Source organism: Ambystoma mexicanum, chromosome 2p (assembly GCF_040938575.1).
Source record: "Ambystoma mexicanum isolate Mex_15411 chromosome 2p, UKY_AmexF1_1, whole genome shotgun sequence".
Taxonomy (NCBI): Eukaryota; Metazoa; Chordata; class Amphibia; order Caudata; family Ambystomatidae; genus Ambystoma; species Ambystoma mexicanum.
The window spans coordinates 1475050669-1475069691 of record NC_090923.1 but is presented as its reverse complement, the minus strand read 5'-3'; the positions used below and the strand labels follow the sequence as shown (position 1 = coordinate 1475069691).

The window sequence follows — 19023 nt, the reverse complement described above, 5'->3', positions numbered from 1 at the left end:
TAGATGCTGACGTCTTGGATGGAATTGGTGGATGCGTGTGTGACTATTTAACAGTAACCAATGCGGTAGTGCAGGACAGAAAATGGTGGAAAGGGAAGAAAGACTGGTACTGCTTTACTGGGGCATGGCCCTTGCGGTACTAGTGGAAGCACACGTGCCACATTCTGCACTTCTCACTATGCTGGAAAAAGGAAATGGGACCGTGGGGAATGTCCAATCAGGTACTGAGGGTGTGGTTCACAGGAAGGGGCGGTAATACTGTTTTTCATTACTCTGCCTAGTGAGGCGGGCTGGCATGGAGAAACGCATTGTGTTGGTTTTGGGGATGCCTTTGTGATAGATCTGCACAAGTATGCCCAGTAAAGACACTTTGATGGCGATTTTGGTTTGGAAGGAGTGGACGCATTGTGGTGCGCTGTCCATGTTCGAAGTTTCGGCGATATGCATGCACTTTGCAGACAAGTGGCCAGTTTCGCTACTGTTCATGTAGTCGTCATGCCTTATGGCGGCATTCATTTGGGTTACATGGCTTGTTCACGTTTCTTCTATCAACTGAAGAGGTTGATGAATACAGTGAAGAGGCTTTTTCTGACTGCCTGGTGGTTTTCTCAGCCATACCACCAAGAAGAGTATGGGACTATCCTAATGTATGTTGTTCCCAGTCAGAGGCTGGAAGGGGTCTCATGAACAGAAGCATGTGTGATTTTTTTGCCCGCTCGTGGGATGTTCTTCTGCAACAATGACATAATGAATTCTCGAAATGCAGAGTTTTTCCATGCAAATGGCATTTGTTTGTCCAGCATTGGTGATGCTCTTTTGTTTGTCCATCTACAGGAGGCGTTGAAAAGTTTACTCTAAAAATGTGAGGAGAAGAAAACGGAAAACCCTACAAAAACAGAAAATAAAGGTGTTTCTTTAGAAGCATAAAAAAGGCTCTTTCCAGAGCAACCACTAAAGATGAAATCCCCTCCCCTTGTTGCAATGTATTCCCCCACGCCCGCACACAGCAAAAAAGCCACACCCGGGGCTTTTGAGGAAGGCGGGCATGGAAATGGCACTGTAGAGGCTAAGGGATTGCGCAATAACGTTTCTGGGTGTGGTGTCTACGCAGAGGAATGTTGTACAGAACTGATAGTGTTACATGGAGAGCTCTTTAATGTGATTGGTGGATGCGTGTGTGACTATTGAACAGTACCCAATGAGGTGTGCTGGAAAGAAGATAGTGGAAAGGAAAGAAGGACTGTTCCTGCTTTACTGCTGCACGGCCCTCGTGTTACTTGGTGAAGCGCACGTACCACGTACTACCGTTTTCAGCATGCTGCCCATGGGAATGGGACAGTTGGGATTATCGGTACTGAGGGTGTGGTTCACAGGAAGGGGCGTTAATACTTTTCTCCATTACTGTGCGTAGTGAGCCGGCCTCACATGGTTGCCATTACTTGCAAAGGTAATGTAGCATAGCAGAATTGGTCCGAAATCAATTACAGCTCAAACCTATGTGGCCCGCTACTCTGTTCTGAAAAGCTACAAACAGAATTCAGAGCCGCTCTGTGGTGTGGCCTTTTGTAGGGGGGCTGCTGTGGAGCACTTGAAACTGGAAAAGAGGCTTACATCGTTCAACCAAATACATACTTGTGCAATGGCAAATTGTGGGGTGTTTGTAAGCGTGTACTTTCCCATTAACACTCCATAGATTGCAGAACGTTGCACTTTTACGCTGACCGAAGGTCCAGATGGTGTCCGCGAAATAAGGGCACACACGCAGCGTCAGTGTGGTCGCATGGTGATGTTGCAAATGTTCTTGATTGGGACGGCTGTCCGCAGGACGTGTTTTGGGTGCAATACTTTATGCGCATGTGCACAGGTGTCCTATGCACACCGTTGGGATCTCAGGACTGATTAATTGTGCGACACACGTGCTCTGGCCATATTGGGACAAGCTGGGTGTTTGTAGGGTACAGCAGGTGGGATGTTTATGTGTACAGCTACCTGTAGGACGTGGGTGGGTGCCTAAAACTACTTAAAGTTTGTCACAAGTTTCTTTACATATGCTGGACAGGGCCGGTGTTAACAGGAGACAGAGGAAGAGATACGCATGCGCGTACTTGTGCAACGGACAAACGACCGCTCCCACAACTAATTATAGGTGGTTCACAAGATGCGGACATGCGGTTCGTACTGGCGTCATACAATGCGTCCATTGTGACTGCGGATAGGCTGGGCAGGTGAGGTGTCCGTAGGACACCTCCCTTTTGCTTAATTGCCTTCATTTCCACCAGTACTGTGCGCCGCTGAGTCATAATGGGATTTTAAAAACAAAGGAAAAGCCACATATACACTCAACAACAATTTACATATCAACCTTTATTTCCACACATTCATAGATACTATTAGAAAAGGGAAGGGGTAGCAGAAGTGGATAAATATTGTGGGGAATTGGGGATTTGTACAAGTTGGTTGTGAGGGTAGGAAGGGACTGAGGTATCATCGTAACGTCTTTGATCACACAGATTATGAGGGGATGGCGGGCTTTGAAATGGGGAAGGGGTACATGTGCAGGTCGGGCAGTGGTATTTTATTTTGTCCATAATATGTCCTTATACGTAATCTTTTAAGGCGGCAACATTTTTGCCAATTCCTCCATTTTTGCTTCCAGGCTGCCCACTTTGCCATTTACAGAGTTGATATCCTTTCCTGTGCCCGTATGCTGTTGTGGAAGGAGTGCTGCTTGTGCTGCCTTTCTTTCCTTTCCAATATGTTCTCTTAAAACAAAAATCTGTTAGGTGTACATGAAGCAATAGATATTAAATATTTTATGTTTCAGACTGCAGTGCGTACCAACGGGGTTACTATCATAAGTCATTGCGTCATGAGGGAAATTTACTTCCAGCCACTCTAAGGTCCTTGCCTTTGCTGCGTAAAAAAAGAAACGTTGTGCTTCTCTACTATTGTATACTGCACCCCCTGTGCAATTATCAGACAAACTTTAGTGTGCTTACTACTTTGTAGTGACGTTCTGGTCTTAGTACTTTCCAGTCCTTACTCTGGCCGTTCGTTCTTTGTTCCCATGTAAAGTAGCAGTGCCGTAAGATTGTTGAAGGCAGACGTCACTTCTCTTGTTGGTGCATTCCGTTATGGTGTACTCCTATGCCTATGTGCTGTTTGTTTCATGAGTACACAGTTTGCAGATCTACTCTATATTCCCTTGCAATTCATGTACATGGTGCTCTGTGTTTGCTGAATGATCCCACTATGTAAGAGAGCCCAGGCCTTTCTGAGCAGGTTGGATGCCACCCGATGTCCGCAACCAGACGCATAGTCCGCGACTGCTGTGCGCATTAACATGGTGCCAGCAGGTTCAGTATGTTGTACAGTACATGTTTACAAACTAAGGGTATCCTGGTAAAAACCTATGAAATTCAGTGAAAATAACGTTGTTAAAGGGACGTTATGGTTAAGTTGCAGAAGAAAAAACCTATGAAATTCAATGGAAATACGTTGTTACAGGGACATTATTGTTACAGGTAAAACCGAAAAACCCCAGAAATTCGCCAGTTATGGTAAGCTAAGCAACCATAACTCGCGCTACCACTGTGCATTGCAAGGACTAACACCCATGACATCAAAGATGACAATCACACATTTTTTCCCGATTATGGACATTGCACATTGTCGCCGTTTGTAGGGTGCCACTACATTTCCCCAAATTAAAATAATATTTAATAAGAAAGGTATGTGTTAAAAAAAAATGTGTGCAGAGGTTGTGCAGTGATACACGTTTTATTTCCCCTTCCACCGTGCAGCTCCTTACAAAGAAAAATTGTATTATTAATAATGACGTTCCAGCTTTCTGTGCCGTTCGATTTATTTTTCCAATTATGGACATTGCACATTGTCGCCATCCCTAGGGTCCCACTACATTTCCTCCTTTTGTATACATTTTTTACTGAAAATGTTATGTAGTACAACTGTGGTTTATCCAAAGGTTGTGTATTCATACATTTTTTAATTCACATTTCCTCCCCAGATACTTTCTTCCCTATTGTGATTGTCACGGATTACAGATGCCAAGTGACAGGTTTTTTAACCGTCAAATGCAACTCTTTATAACCGGCTGTCTCAGCATCATAATTCACTGGGATGATCCTGTGGGCCCTTTCTGTCCTTGCGCTGCTGTCGCTATAAGAAGTAACATTCCATCCTTTCTGGTGCTGTAGATCACAGCGGTTGACGTCGTCTTGCACATCAATGTGGGAGGAAAACAACTATTGTGGCGGCAACGCTTACTTTCTATGTGTGGAAAAAAACAACGTGACCTTTAACATTGTCAATGTCGACCAAAGAGACAAACTTAATACTTCTATGGAAAAGTGAATAGTGTCATCTTTTCGCACAGTTCATTGTGAAATAAAACTACTTTACTACTTGCATAAGGCGATGATTTCGCTCACTTTATTGTGAAATAAAACTACTGGGCAAATTTTTAAATGTTAGTCTTTTCTTTACAACTTTACTCTCTGTTTGCACAATGTGGCATGCTACATTGCAGGTCTTAATGTGCTCTTTTTTAGGTGCTACATCACGGCGCGTACGTCCATATGGACTCATTTGTTTAAGCTGCCAAGGAACGTTATGGAGAAAGGTACTCCATACCACTTGCATTCGCTACGGGAGGGTCTGGCCCATCTCATATGCATTAGTGCTGTCAGGCCAATTTCTGTCACCGTCAGCCCAATTTCTGTCACCCAGATGCCCTATGCACAGAAATGGTTGTACAATAGTATATGGTTACACCCTCCCAATGCACATATCTTCACACCTTTCCACCTGTATCACTTACAAAATTTTTGTCGAAAGGTGAGTGGTAATGGTGTTGCATCCAGTATTTCTGATGTCATTGCGCTTCGCATCACAGAGTTTGTTTGGCATTTTATGTCAACGTAAGTACACTACTCCTTTGCTGTTTTTACACACATTTTTACAGAAAAAAATTAGTACATGCACAACACATGTATATAAAGGTCAATGACAACGACTGAAAAGCTTTGTGTTGTGCATGTGATAGTCTTTTCATATTTAACGGTACAGCTTCCCTCTCTGAGGGGTAGCCTCTATGTATGGGTAGTGCCCACAATGTCGGGGATATGGCTACTGGCCTTTACTGCAAGGGCGAAAACATTGCATTGAGGTCGCTATGTCCACCAGGGACTGCCTTTTTGGTAAAAATCTTGCTCATAACCACATATTTATCAAGGAACACAAATGTGCTGCTGACATAACGGTTACACAGTTTCTTTTTTGCTTTCTGCAGCCTGCAATGGAAAGCGGAGAAGGCTTTCTATCCAATGCCCTTCTTCCCTTTGTATGGTGGCCATCTTGAAGAATTATTTGTTTTCTTCAGCCTGGAATCCCGGAGGCGTTCCGGTTGAAGACAAAAAATCCTCTTTCTTGGTACGACGAACTACTGCTGTAAAATCTCGATTGCCAATGGCATTCATCCCCCACTCTTTGGGGAGGAATGGGGGTGAATGATCCAGAAACGTCGGTATGCACTCTTGCTTATATTGTGGAGTTCTGTGGCAGAAGTTTTGCAGTTAGTAGTTCTTACAACAATACCCAATGTACTTTCGCACTATCAACCAGTTACACATGTCATTGTGAAGTGTGTATGACTGTTCGAACACGCTCCCATGCTATACGTCAGCATATGACAATGTGGAATTCTTCGAAAGGTGGGCAGTTACTTCAAATGTTCCTTTACAGTCGTATGCTTACGTGTTACTATTGGAACCCTGATAAATGTAGTCGAAAATCTTTCTTAAAGTAATGTTATGATGCATTTCTACTACTAAAAACCTATGGCATTCAGTTAAAAAAAGTTTGTTACAGGGAGGTTATGGTTACATTGCCCTCCCAAAAACCTGTAAAATTCACTACAAAAAAAACTTTGCTGAGGGGATGTTATGGTTAAGTTGCCCTACGAAAAACCTGTGCACTTCACTAAAGAAAAATGTTCGCCCTCCCTATTGTGGTTCAAATTAAAAATGAAAAACCCCTGAAATTCGCCAGTTATGGCAGACTAAGCCCCCTTACTTGCCATTGCCACTGTGCACTGCTAACACTAACACCCAGAACATGAAAGCTGTCCTCTGAAATGTCACTGATGACATCACTGACGACATCACATGTTTAGCCTATTTGTTTTCGTTGCCTGCCATATATATATATATATATGTACATTCAGTAAAACACTTTGTTAAAGGGATGTTATACTTCACAGTGAAACCAAAAAACACTGCTCATTCCCCCATTATGGTAAGCTAAGCAACCATAACTGCCCGCACCACTGTGCACTGCTAACACTAACACCCAGAACAAGAAAGATGACATCACAAATGTCATTGACTATACTAGCTTTGCTGCCTGGGTGTGCATAGGGATGTAGACTTGTTCTCTCTCTCCTACTCCCTAACAAGATTTGTTCATGAAGATTCTCACTGGGCATTTCAGTCTCTATCTTAAGAGTAAAATGGTCCACAATAAAAAAAATTCCAGACTGCATGGGGCGGGAAGGTTGAAGGACGTGTTCCCCCTTATTATCCCAGTTCAAGCAGAGTTTGCACTCACCAGGCCTTCAGCATTGTACTTTCTCCCTTTCTACAATCTTCTTCTGGTTTTTCAGGCTCTTTAAGGCCAGTTTCAAACATCTGGACACAACCCCTCTTTCACTGCTATCACCAAAGAGTTTCCTCTCCGGTGATAATATCTCTGCTAGACTTCGTGAGGAACAAAGGGATCTTCTTTCTTCACATCCTTTTCTCCATTTCCTAGAGAAAGGCAGGATTGTATTGGATCCAATTTCCATTCTAAAACGACTTTTTCCTTCCAAAGGTCGCTGGCAATGGTTTTACTGCGGTTTTTTACCCCCTTCTCCTACATTGAAAGCCAAAAAGACCATGTGCACTCCCAACAAACACAGAAGAAAACTATTCATAACATTTTGATCTAGGCACTATTTGTCACTCATGGTCCTTGACACCATGTTTACAAATCCTTTATGTCAACGATTAGATGACGAAAGTTGGCAATTTTCTGAACAAGAGAAGAAGCTTGCATACCTCTCCCGTCCCCTCCACAAGCACACTTCCAGTAGGTGCATGGCAATATCCTGGGCTCAATCAGGATTCTTAATTCTGGACATTTTCAAAATGGAAACCTGGGTCCCTGCAGACTTTCATTTAACACAATCCGATCCATGCATTAAGCGCTACTTAGGCGCACTTTGGGACAACTATGCTTTAGTCCATGCTCTCTTTATTCTAACGTTCTGACCAGTCCTTGATGTCTATTTTTATTCATTAAAAGAATACAGGGTGTGCTTCTTGTATGGACTCTGTGCATTCTTCACATCAAAACTGTTTCTGTTATCTATTCCCTCATTTACTAATGGATGTGTGGGCCCTGAGGTGCAGACAAACATAATTTAGTAATGGCTGCATCGAGGAAGAGATGACTTGGAGTAATTCAATGCTGGAAATGGCCGATTGTCTGTGTGGGGCAGAGCTAAGTATGAATGATGTACATGCCTTGAATATAGGATGCTGGCTGCTTTGCATAAAAACAAAGTGCATTTTGGGAACATGAGAATGACGAATGACCACCAATGTATCAAGCAGGACTGTGCTAGTAATTCAAACGCTATATCCTTCTGAGCATGTAATGCACACTTGGTATGGTGCTCCCTGTGTCTACACGGAAGGGCGCTCGGCAAGACAGTGTTTGCCCAATGCTCCCCTGATTTATATTATCGGAAGTAATCGTGGTATGTTAATATATGGTTTGCCCCTAAGAGTTGAGGATGGAATAACTTCAAATCAACTTCAAATTAATGTCAGTTTGCTCGTTCATCGTGTACTTCTTCGAGGATACCTTTACCCTATATAGAATTGAACGTTAAATAAACGGAACCTGTAAGAAGCTACTGAATGTGCGTATACGTCAAGAGAATCAGTAGAAATAAAAAGCACGTACGGTCCATGAGCTTCTGCTGTGAAGAGTTCAAAAGTGGCCCGGTATTACAATCTCCTAATAAAACGTTGCGTTTGAATATGAATCAATCATGTATAGAGAATGCCCTTATGCAAACAGCAAGACCAGCCCCACTCACCGTATCTGAATACTGCTGTGCCATTCCTTCTCTGATATCCAGGTGTTCGTGTTGACCGTTTCAAGGCTGTTGTCAGAAGCACGGCGAAGGGAAACAGCCCTGAGAGGGAAAGCGGCGCATACGAAGCTCGTTGTTCAATTAACAGTACCTCGCTGAAATTGTAAAGAGGTAGTAGTGCAAAAGCTCCATTGATGGTTTAGCGGACGTTTGCATGCGCATGCTCAGAGCAGAGACACTGCTCAATTATGCAAGCTTATTATATTGATAGTTGAGTAGCACATGCTTCTCGCAGGTGCTGATTAGCGCTGACCGACCGTCTCCCTACTCTGGACGGGTAACAGACAATGAACCTTCGCCTGGACCATTAAAATGGAAATCGGGGAAGGAATGTCCCTGCCCAAACAGCAATGGTGGGAAACGTTCTGTGACGAATCGCGATGCTTTCATGTTGGTGTTGACTGCACAATATGTGCAACATGGGACCAATTACTAACCTCATACAACACGTGCTAGCCAGTAGTAGTGCATTATTTTCAATGGTCCCTTTTGTATATCATGGGCGTGAGATAGGGGCATTATGGGGCGCTGTTGAGCAGCCGCTAAAATGGCGGCTCAATTTTTCAATGTTAAGCTGTGCAGAGCCGGCAGCAAATACGAGAATCCTACGGTTTAATCCTTGCTGTATGCTACATAAACTGTGGGCCCATACCGATTAAGTGCTGCCTTACCAGCTGAGCCGTCCTCTGGCTCCATCTGACACTGGAAACCGGGGTAGGCATGAGCCTCCCAGACGACCGCGTCCTGGGCCCTGCCAGGCGGTTCTAAGCTTGGCGCGGGGAGAAGAGGAGCTCCGCTGCTGTGGCGGCTTGCAACACAGCTGTCCCCGCCGCAACACAGAATAACTGTGCCCGCCTCGGCGGGACAGAATTTGGTCTGCTGATCGTGGCCTGCGGCAGCACGAAGTGGCATTACTACTGAACCTGGGTGCGGCATTAGGCCCCAACCCTGAGGGAGTCAGGGACGGGCCCCCAGGCTTGCAACGCTGTTGTCCCTGCCGCAGCATCTGAATAACTGTCCGCCTTGGCGGGACTGACCTTGAGCTATTGAGCACCCGGCCCATGGCAGTGAGAAGATACATTACCGGACCTGAGGTGTGAGCTGCGACGGGTGCAGCATCCTGCCCCCACCCTGAGGGACTCAAGGATAGGCCTCCTAGAGCGTGGGAACGCTCATTGTGTGAAGACGGCAGGCTGCCCTGGCACATACCCGTGACCTACTGTGACAACGTGGCCCTCTACCTCGAATACTGGTGCAGTGAGTGCGTGGCAGCCTGAGCAGTGTGCCTTGCCTCTCGAATACAGTTGATTGGTTGGGCCTGCCATGGTGCAGGAAGAAAAACTTTAGTGGCATCACAGGATGAAGTGTTTACGGGGATGATGACAGTATACCTCTGCCCGCTATAACAAATGACCCGGTATAGTAATTGACTCTTTTGGTGCAGGAACTCCGGCGAGGGTCACTCTCAAACTTGGCGTAACTGCTTGGTGCACAGGGAATCTTGTGTGAGCATATCTCCTACCACAACTCGCTCTCTTGGGTGCAACGGGGCACAATCTAATCAGGGACGTGCAGGTCCCAAAGAGGTGTATTCTGGTCAACCAGGTCGTTGGTGAGAGCTGCAGGTAGGCTGTGCACAACCGGTTGCATCACCAAGGTCCCTCTGGACATATTATAAACACCAGCCTTGCCACCCCCGGTGAGCACAAGCATTACTTGTGCTGGGGCTGGGTTGGCCACCGTTGGCCTGGATCATGACGAAGGGAGCAGAGAGTGAGAAGGGTGGTGGCATGGACCGCTTTATGATGACAAAAACGAAAACATCTTAAGTGGCGGCTGCAACACCCGCTGTGGCGTCAACCTTAGATGCACAAACAGCACCTGAACCATTGAGCATGCAACAGATTTTTGAGACTGTGATGAAAGGGTTCAGCGCTGTCAATGGAAAGCTTGATGATAACACTACGACAGTCACCTCCATAAGGGCCCAATTCGAAAAGGAGACACAGAGAATTACGGAGGCTGAGGGTAGGATCAGTACAGTGGAGGATGACATCACAGCCCTGCAGACCACCGGGGCGAGTTTGTCAAAAGATATGAAAATGGTAAAGGCTAAGTGGGACGACCTAGAATCAAGGTCTCGCAGGAACAACCTATGCATTGGGGGGCTGCCGCAGGATGCTCGCAGTGGCAATTTGGAGATAGCAGTGGAGGAGTTGCTCAGAACACTACTGGGCGTCACAGTGCTGTCCCATCACTTCACCATCGAGCATGCCCATCGAGCACTGGCGGCTAAACCTGGTGACTACCCACTGCCGTTCATAGCCTGTGTCATGAACTACAGGGACAGAGATCATAGTGTTCGCCGGGCTAGAGAGATTGGGGACCTCCGCTTTCAATCCAACGTTCTTCACATATACCCAGACTTCTCAGTAGCGGTTCAGCAGGAACGTCGCACATTCATTGGCTTGAAGAAACTTTTACGAGACGGAAACATCTCCTACGCTATGTTGTTCCCGGCACGCCTTAAGTTCCAATACAACAACAAAACATTATTTTTCACGGCCCCTGCTGAGGCGGTATCCTTTATAGAGATGCATATACCACGACCCGATCCCCCGCCTAGGGGCTCGTCTCCCACCTGAGGGTGTGCCTTTTCTTTAGAAAAATATTTTCTGCAGTATGAGTACATAGGAATTCCCGCTTTGTTCGGCTACGCTTAATAAGTTGCCATTGAGAATTGTTTTCCTGCCTCACGCAGCATCAGCATCCCCTTGTGAGTGCAATGTGCTGTTTTGGGTTGGTTACTGTTGGGGGGGGTCCAGCATTGCCAGTTTCGGTGGGTGGTTGGGGCTAGGGTGTAGCACTGTTGGGTTGGTTTAAAACACACTTGTAGAAATGTAGGAAAAAGCCTGGTGTGTACGTGATTAAACATTTGAACCAGAAAGATCTAATGTCACATCCAAACAATGGGGATGGCTCCGAAAGTGACGCTACTGAGTTGGAATGTCACGGGTTGGGCAACCCGATCAAAGCTCGTAAAATAACTGCATATGCCAATAGGAAGGGCGCGCAGGTCCTCTTTCTGCAAGAGACACATGGACTGGACCGGCAGGCCGTTGGCCTGGCACCGGGTTGGGGACCACAGCAATATTATACTACCTACTCTACCAGTGCTAGAGGGGCACTTATTCTGATACACTGTGCGCTGCGTTTCATACTATTAGACATCAAGGCAGATCCAGAGGGTAGATACATACTGGTCCATGGGATCCTTCATAAGCAAGAAGTTGTACTCGTGAATGTTTATGGGCCCAACATTGATGACCCGACCTTTTACAATACACTGTTTGGGCTCTGCGCCTCATATCAACTGGCTGAGATAATGCTGGGTGAGGATTTCAACACTATATTAGACATCACATTACGTTCATTATCCAGGGCAGCACAGGCAATTGTGCGTGGTGTGCAAACGCAGGGCTTACTCGATGTCTGGAGGATGCTACATAGCGACAGCATAGAGTACTCATTCTACTCTTCTGTGCACAATATGTACTCCCGCATAGATGTGTGGCTGGTAACCTCCCCATTGCTCAACATGGTTACACAGTGTGCTATGCTACCCCGCACCTTTTCGGACCACTCCCCGATAATGCTCAGATTGGAATTCCTGGCGGCAGTGGTGGCCCGCCCGTCATGGAGGTTCAAAATGGCTGCGCTATTAGTCACAGCTTTCTCAATGCACTTGTGTGAACAGGTGGCACTCTACTTCGAAAGAAAGTCTGTTTCAACAGTGGCAACATTGTGGCAGGCTTTCAAGGTGTTTGTCCGGGGGGGTCGCGATGTCGGCTGAGTTCGGTGTCCTCAAAGTAAAAGGAGGGATTTGGCCAAAAAGGAGGCTGACCTTGGAGCCCTGCAGCAGAAGAGCGGGTTGTTCCCTAATATGGATTTACAGCTTGAGCTAGTGCTTGAGGCATATAGGGATCTTGCACAAAGGGAGGTGAGGTTTATGGAGAGCTGGCATTGTGCCCTGCTGCAACAGTTTAGGGCAAAGATCAAGGCTCTCCCTTCTGGGCACAGTTGGGGGCAAAACACAGTAGCTTACTCCTGCTGCTGCTAGCGCCATCTAGCTCAACGTGTAGGACAAGATGAAGTGAAACGCTGCATGCATGGCAGGAAACGCAACATCCCCAAAGTCACATGAAGAAAATGAAGCGCACATTCGTATGGTTATTTTTTTTCTTAGGAGAAATAGACACTACAATTTTAGCACAGATTCCGCTCCTACCGATTCTACTCATCGGCACACCCACTCCCTCCTTCCCTTCAGCTCTCTGGCCGGCCTCCCTTGGCCCCCCTCCTGCCCCTACCTGCAAGGCTAAAAACCTTGGGGTCATCTTCGACTCCACACTCTCCTTCTCTCCTCATATATCTGACGTCTCTAAGAAGTCTCACTACCAACTGCACCTCCTCAGAGGTATTCTTCCCTTCCTCTCCTTCCCCCAGAAGCTCACTGTCTCCCGAGCCCTGGTTCTCTCAAGGCTGGACTACTGTAACAGCCTCTATCTAAATCTGCCTGCCTCCACTCTCCGCCCTCTGCAACTTATCCAGAACAGAACTGCGAGACTTGTCCTTGGCCTCAAGCCCAGGGACCGTATCTCTCCTGGACTGAAATCTCTTCACTGGCTCCCAGTGGCTGCGAGGATTAAGTTCAAAACCCTCTGCATTGTCCACAAGGCCTTCTGGGGCCTGGGGCCTAAATACCTTCAACTCTCTCTTCCTAAATATCTTCCTTCACGAGCACTTCGCTCATCCGTCTCCAACTCCCTCATGGTCAGCCACTTCTCGAAGCAACGAGCTGGGGGTAGATCTCTCTCCGCAGCAGGGGCCTCCCTCTGGAACAGCCTTCCTGCCTCCCTGAAACTTGAGGAGAACCATCTCCGGTTCCGGAAGCACCTCAAAACCTTCCTCTTCGCTTCTGCCTTCTCTCTCCCTCTCCCCTGCTAAACCTGCTTAACTCCCCACTGAATTCTGCACTTAACCTGCATCTGGGCCACTCTCAGCGACCTCGGTCCAGGGCCCAGCCACTCTCCACCTGCACTGCCTCCCTTGGCCCCCCCTGCACCGTGGGACTGTCACTGTATCCCTACAGCCCCCTTCCCAGCACTTGCTATGCACTTACCTCGCACTTGCCACCAGCTGGCCCTTTTTATTCATTATTTATTTTACGCTACTTACCTTGTACTGCACTTTCCCCCCCACCTCCTCCCCTTGCACTTTCTCCTTTTTCCCCTTACCTCGGCACTTGCGCGATCTGAATGACACCTGGCCTAGTAGGATCGTTTGTCTGTCTTTCCCTTGTTTCCCCCCCCCGCCTCGTCGCGCCTTGAAACACTTGTGTATAGGCGCGTTACAAATACCATATCATATCATATCATATCTACTTGAAGTCTAGACGTTTGTTCGCCAGCAACCTAGCCAAGTCAATGGAAGTGATGGACAGTCCACTGAACCTGAGGCCGCCCTGGAGAAGGACTATCAGTCTAAAATGCATCAGCAAGGACTTCTGCATGAAATCAAATGAAAATTAAATAAAAGAAGATGCTATTATACAGAAATTCCAAGAACTGGTGTACTTTTTGAGAATTTAAGTTTGCGATTTGAACTTTTGGAGTTTTTTAAACGTAGTATTCACTACACAATTGGCGTCTCCAGGCTCAGTGATTGTTTCACTAAGCATTTTTTCCTGAAGTTTATGGATAAACCACAAATGGCGAGGAGGTATGCAGAGGCGCACAGACCGGGTCAGATCCTGGCACGCCCTAGTGAAACAGGAGACTGGGAATTCAAACATTTCTTATATCCGTACCCCCGATGGTGTGGTAGCATCCACCAACGCTGATATTAATAAAGTTTTCTTTAATTTCTACTGGGCCATATAGCAACCTAAGGGAAGTGCCAATACCTAAACAGGATACCCACCACCCTGTTCTCCGCCACGACGCAAGATGCACTTGAGGAACCAATTACATTAGAAGAAATTCAGTCAGCTATAGCAGACCTCCCCCATCGGACGGGCTGGGTGCTGAGTTTTACAAAGAATACTCTGATCAGCTGTCTCCATATCTACTGCAGCTTTGTGAAGAAGCGCTTGGTGTTGGGATGCTACCGTACACTGTTCAGGAAGCTATCATTAAACTTCTTCTTAAACCTGATAAAGCACCAAAGGACTGCGGATCATACAGTCCCCTGTCTCTTATTAATACTGACGCCAAAATATTCACCAAGATGCTTCCAACGCGCCTTTCCCGATTGATGACCCATATGGTACGTCCCGATCAGACGGGTTTTATACCGGGCCAGTCGACAGCGCTGTGCCTCCGACCGCTATATAATGTTATGACCATGACCCCCCCCCCCTCCTGAGGCACAGGCGGTTGCAGTGTCATTAGACATGCAGATAGCTTTTGATACGGTATCATGGATGTTTCTCTTTCAGGCCCTAGTCAATTACGGATTTGCACCTAGATTCACACCCTGGGTGAAGCTGCTCTATTCATGTCCACATGCCCATGTGTGCACAAATGGTTGCGACTCTCCACAGTTGCAACTGGCTGGGAGCACCAGATAAGGGTGCCCTTTGACCCCTTTGTTATTTGCTCTAATAATAGAACCGTTGGCAGATAACATACGAACTGAGCATAGCCGAACTGGCAAAAAAATAGGAGGGAGATCGAAAATCATATCATTGTACACTGATGACATACTGCTGTACATAAGTGATCCCGAGGTTAATTTGGCCAGGGTGCTTGACACGTGGTGGGTTTTGGGAGGTACTCTGGTCTGCATTTCAATAACAGTAAGTCTGAAATGTTTCCCCTGACGTCTGGGACGGAGGAAATTACTCACACAGTGTGGTTGAAATGGGCTGCACATTCGATTTGTCATCTGGGGATAGAGATAGCACGCACCCCTTGTCAAACTTGAGAACTGAACTATCTGTCTTACATGGGAGTCTTGAAGCTTAAACTACAAACGTGGGAGAAGATACCGATGTCAATGGCAGGGAGGTTATCCTTAATTAAAATGATGATACTTCCCAAATGACTTTACATGTTTCACAATATCCCGCTTTGGCCAGGCCGCGAATGTAGACATCAAGACAGAATGTACTACTTTACTTATATGGGCTGGAAGGGCAGCATGATTGAGGTGGGCACATCTGACCAGGCCCTACGAGGAGGGTGGTTCAGCGCGCCCGACTTCAAACTGTACTATATAGTGGCGCAGGTGCATTATGCAACCTACTGAGTTATGTCTGATGAGACATTACCACATTCACGACTTGAAAAAGTATGCGCTGGTCCAGCCTCCTTACCCTCCCTTCTGGTTGGCGGTATACATCAGGCGCGACACTGGTTAGACTCGGTGGGGGCTACCTGGGATGCATGGAAGAGGCTGATGGGAAGGGGGACCGAAGTGTCACTATACGACAGGTTTATTCCCCTGTGGGATATCCAGATGCTTCTCCCGACCGGGGCATAGCTAAAACCTGGAGTGCAGTGGGAGTCCACACAGCTGGCGATTTATATCTGGGCGGCCGCTTTCCCGAGTGGGAGGTGTTCAGGATGGCCGTAGGAGGAAGCCCTATGCAGATGTTATATCATTTACGGATGTGCGCCGCAGTTCAGGCACACTGGACAGCTTTTCCAAGGTAGCCACAATCACACCCATGTCTATCATACATATTACAGGGGGCCACTACTAAGAAAAGTATCTCAGCGCTATACAAACATGAACAATCTATGGATACTGGCACTCGAAGAAATGTACGCTCCAAGTGGGATGGGGCCTCCTGGTAGAATTCTACGATTCTCAGTCGAGGGCACACTGCATTGTCTAAAGGAGTTTCACTGAATTCAAAGTTCAGGCTTTTACACTTCAAAGTTTTGAACAGGCTATACTTCCCTCCCAGTGAGGTTGAATTTGTTCCGTACCAATGAGATTCATTTATGTCCCAGATGCTGAGATAGCAATGCCCACGTATTGCATATGCTTTGGTCCTGCCCTAAACTGTATGTATACTGGAATGCTTTGAAGGCCGCCTTGTTCGATATACTAGGGGGGGCAGCTGGATCTGTCAGCAAGTGACTGCATGCTCGGCTACTTTGGCCGAATGGGTGTACCTCAGGATAGACATTTGAACCTGGGTTTATTGTTGGCCAAGAGGGCAATACTCATGAGGTGGATGCACAAACAACCTCCCACCAAAGAGGTATGGCTGAAGGACATGATCTGGGCAAATGATACTGAAAAATTGTATATCACCTAATGCCTAATGTCGCCAAATCCAAGGACATATGGTCTGACTTTCGGGCATACTTAGCTGTGGCTGACCTACCCCATTGAAGTGTACTGCAAATTCTCTTTTCTGTTATGATTTATGCACATGTGTGTGACCATCGAGATTTTATTTACTTTGATCATGCTTCTTAATTCAAATGTGGTAATATTACTGTTGTATTCCAAGTGTAATAAAGAAACAGTTAAAAAAAAGATAGGAGGATTAGAGAAAGGGTGTTTTTAGTGCATTAGATTTAGAGATGGAAAGTGAGAGAACTGAATGTATCTGCTGACGTGTGTTGAGATGAGTGTAATTTAGAAGGAAGAAAATACAACCATGAAAAATTACATGTTTATATACAAATTGAATGGTAGTGTTGGTTGGCATGGGTGTGGCGCGAATGCATGTGAATTTTAGACAATTAAGTAATTTGAAAAGAAATGCTGTGTTGCGCTCAGCTATTAACCAGTTATGGAACATTGGAACCATTTTTATGAATACCATCAATGAGACGGCTGCATTTGTAGTCTTTTAGTTTGGTGTGTTCGAAGCTTGTCGAAGAGGGTGTTTGCGTGGAACACCCAAGAGTTGACAAGCGATCCCAAAAGTATACTGTTATTTTCTTATAAAAACTCCAGTTAGAAAAATTACTACAGATCTGATTGATGATTTCATGCTTAAATCAGCCTCCTGTATGATTCTGATGCTTTGGAGGATTTAGAAATGGTAGATACAAAGAATGTGAGATGGGCTGAAGTTCTAGCTATTGTCACAGCCAGCAGGTGATTGGATCCTAGTAGAAGGACTTTGGTTTTGCCTCTGTTTTTGGGCATCCAGGATTTGGGAGCAGACAGACCCAGGGACAGTTTCTGGAGAGGGTTGGGATAAGAAGGGAGCCACAACTAGATACACGTATCATCAGCGTAGGAACAAAACTTCTTGTAAAATGTTAAAGAGGAGTGGGGAAAGGTGGGAACACTGTTAGACTCTATAAGGGACAGGTGAGCTATAGGAATTGAATATTCCAAGTCTGATCTGTTGATGGCGGTTGGTTAGTGAATTACCATACGAGACACACTAGCCACCAGGTCAGGCATTTCAGGAGGTGGCAGTGTTTGCAGTGTGGAATATAACTGACAGGTCCAAGAGTATGAGCAAGGAGGGAGCAGAGGTCAGAGCAGACTGCATGTCATCTTTGGATCGGAGGTCTGATTAAAGGGCACCCAGAAGAGTGTTAGACTAGATGTGGTGCTGAAGCTGCTTAGCGACCACATGGTCAAAGATTTAAGAAATCCAGGAAAGCCTGGCAATGTGATGATGTTGGAGGGCAAGAGAGGGTCAATGTATTTGTTTGTTTTAGCAAGGAGCGATGAAGGATACACAAAGTTTAGAAGTCACTGATGTAGTCACTGGCAGTCATCTCTATCGCTCCCTTGGACCTAGTGCCAGCCTGGCACTAGGTCCCTGAGGAACCATTTTGGAGGGCGGAGGGGCATACTCGCACTTAAACCTTACCTAAAGCAAAGCTCAGCAATGTGTTGCAGTCAATGACAGTCTTCAAGAGACCAGCCGAGCGCTGGTCCGGCATCCTTAGTGGTTCGTACTGTGCTTCTTCCAATACTGTTCATACCGCTGCATTGGGGGATACTGGTGAGGATTCTTTTTGGTGACTGGATTTGAAAACTAAAGGTACCAAGTTGGGAGTAAACATGGGGAAAATGATTGCCTTAATGGGAATATATAGCTTTGAGACTGACCAGCCAGAATTTTCCAGAAAACCTAAAGAATAAGTATTTGCTTTTGGCTCCCGCTATAGGTGTTAAGGGACTAAACCCTGGTTTGAAGCCTGAGGAAAGGTTGCCCTAGTTCACATATGCTCGAGTATAAACCTCTGCATACTTGAACCGACAATGGTAAGCCCGAATTTATTGGTGGGGAGCCTAAAAAAAACTGGACGATGTGAAGGCTGTTACTTCATAACCTGCACATATATTATGGGCCTCAATGCGAGTATGGAGGTAGGCATGCCGCTTTTAGCATGTACCGGGTCCGCGTTCCAGGAATAGGGAATTACCGGGCCATGCCGACTTTGGCGGGCCCGGTAATTACCATTCTCGGGACCTGGACCTGGTACATCCCCATTCCCATTTGAGCCCCAATGGGGCTCAATGGGAATGGGGAGGATGCTAACAACGGGCCCGTTAATGACGGGCCCGTTGTTAGCATCCTGGTCTGCTAGCGGGTCCCACTAAGGATGCCTGGTCTGACCAGGCGTTCCAGAACGGGACCCGCTGCAGACCTCGCAATAGGGCGGCCCGGAATGAACGGTGTCGGTCCCTTACCAGCACCGTTCATTCCGTGGCAGCCTTCCTCGTAATGAGGCCCTATTATAGTCACTCACTTTGATGGCAGAGGAGGCACAGCTTGGAGGAGAGTAACGCCATGTTTCAAAACA

At 46.4% G+C, this 19023-nt stretch overlaps 1 protein-coding gene across 2 annotated transcripts in view; it reads right to left on the bottom strand.

Moving 5' to 3' along the window:
• LOC138567644 (zinc finger protein 431-like) overlaps positions 1-8566 on the bottom strand; it is a 608674-nt gene extending 600108 nt beyond the window's left edge. The window contains exon 1 of one of the 2 annotated variants that reach the window (XM_069646110.1): positions 8168-8566. In XM_069646110.1, the coding sequence (XP_069502211.1) occupies positions 8168-8191 (24 nt within the window). In that variant the 5' untranslated portion in view covers positions 8192-8566. The remainder of the gene's footprint in view (positions 1-8167) is intronic. The other variant, XM_069646109.1, reaches the window with a different exon arrangement.
• Positions 8567-19023: the final 10457 nt, after the last annotated feature.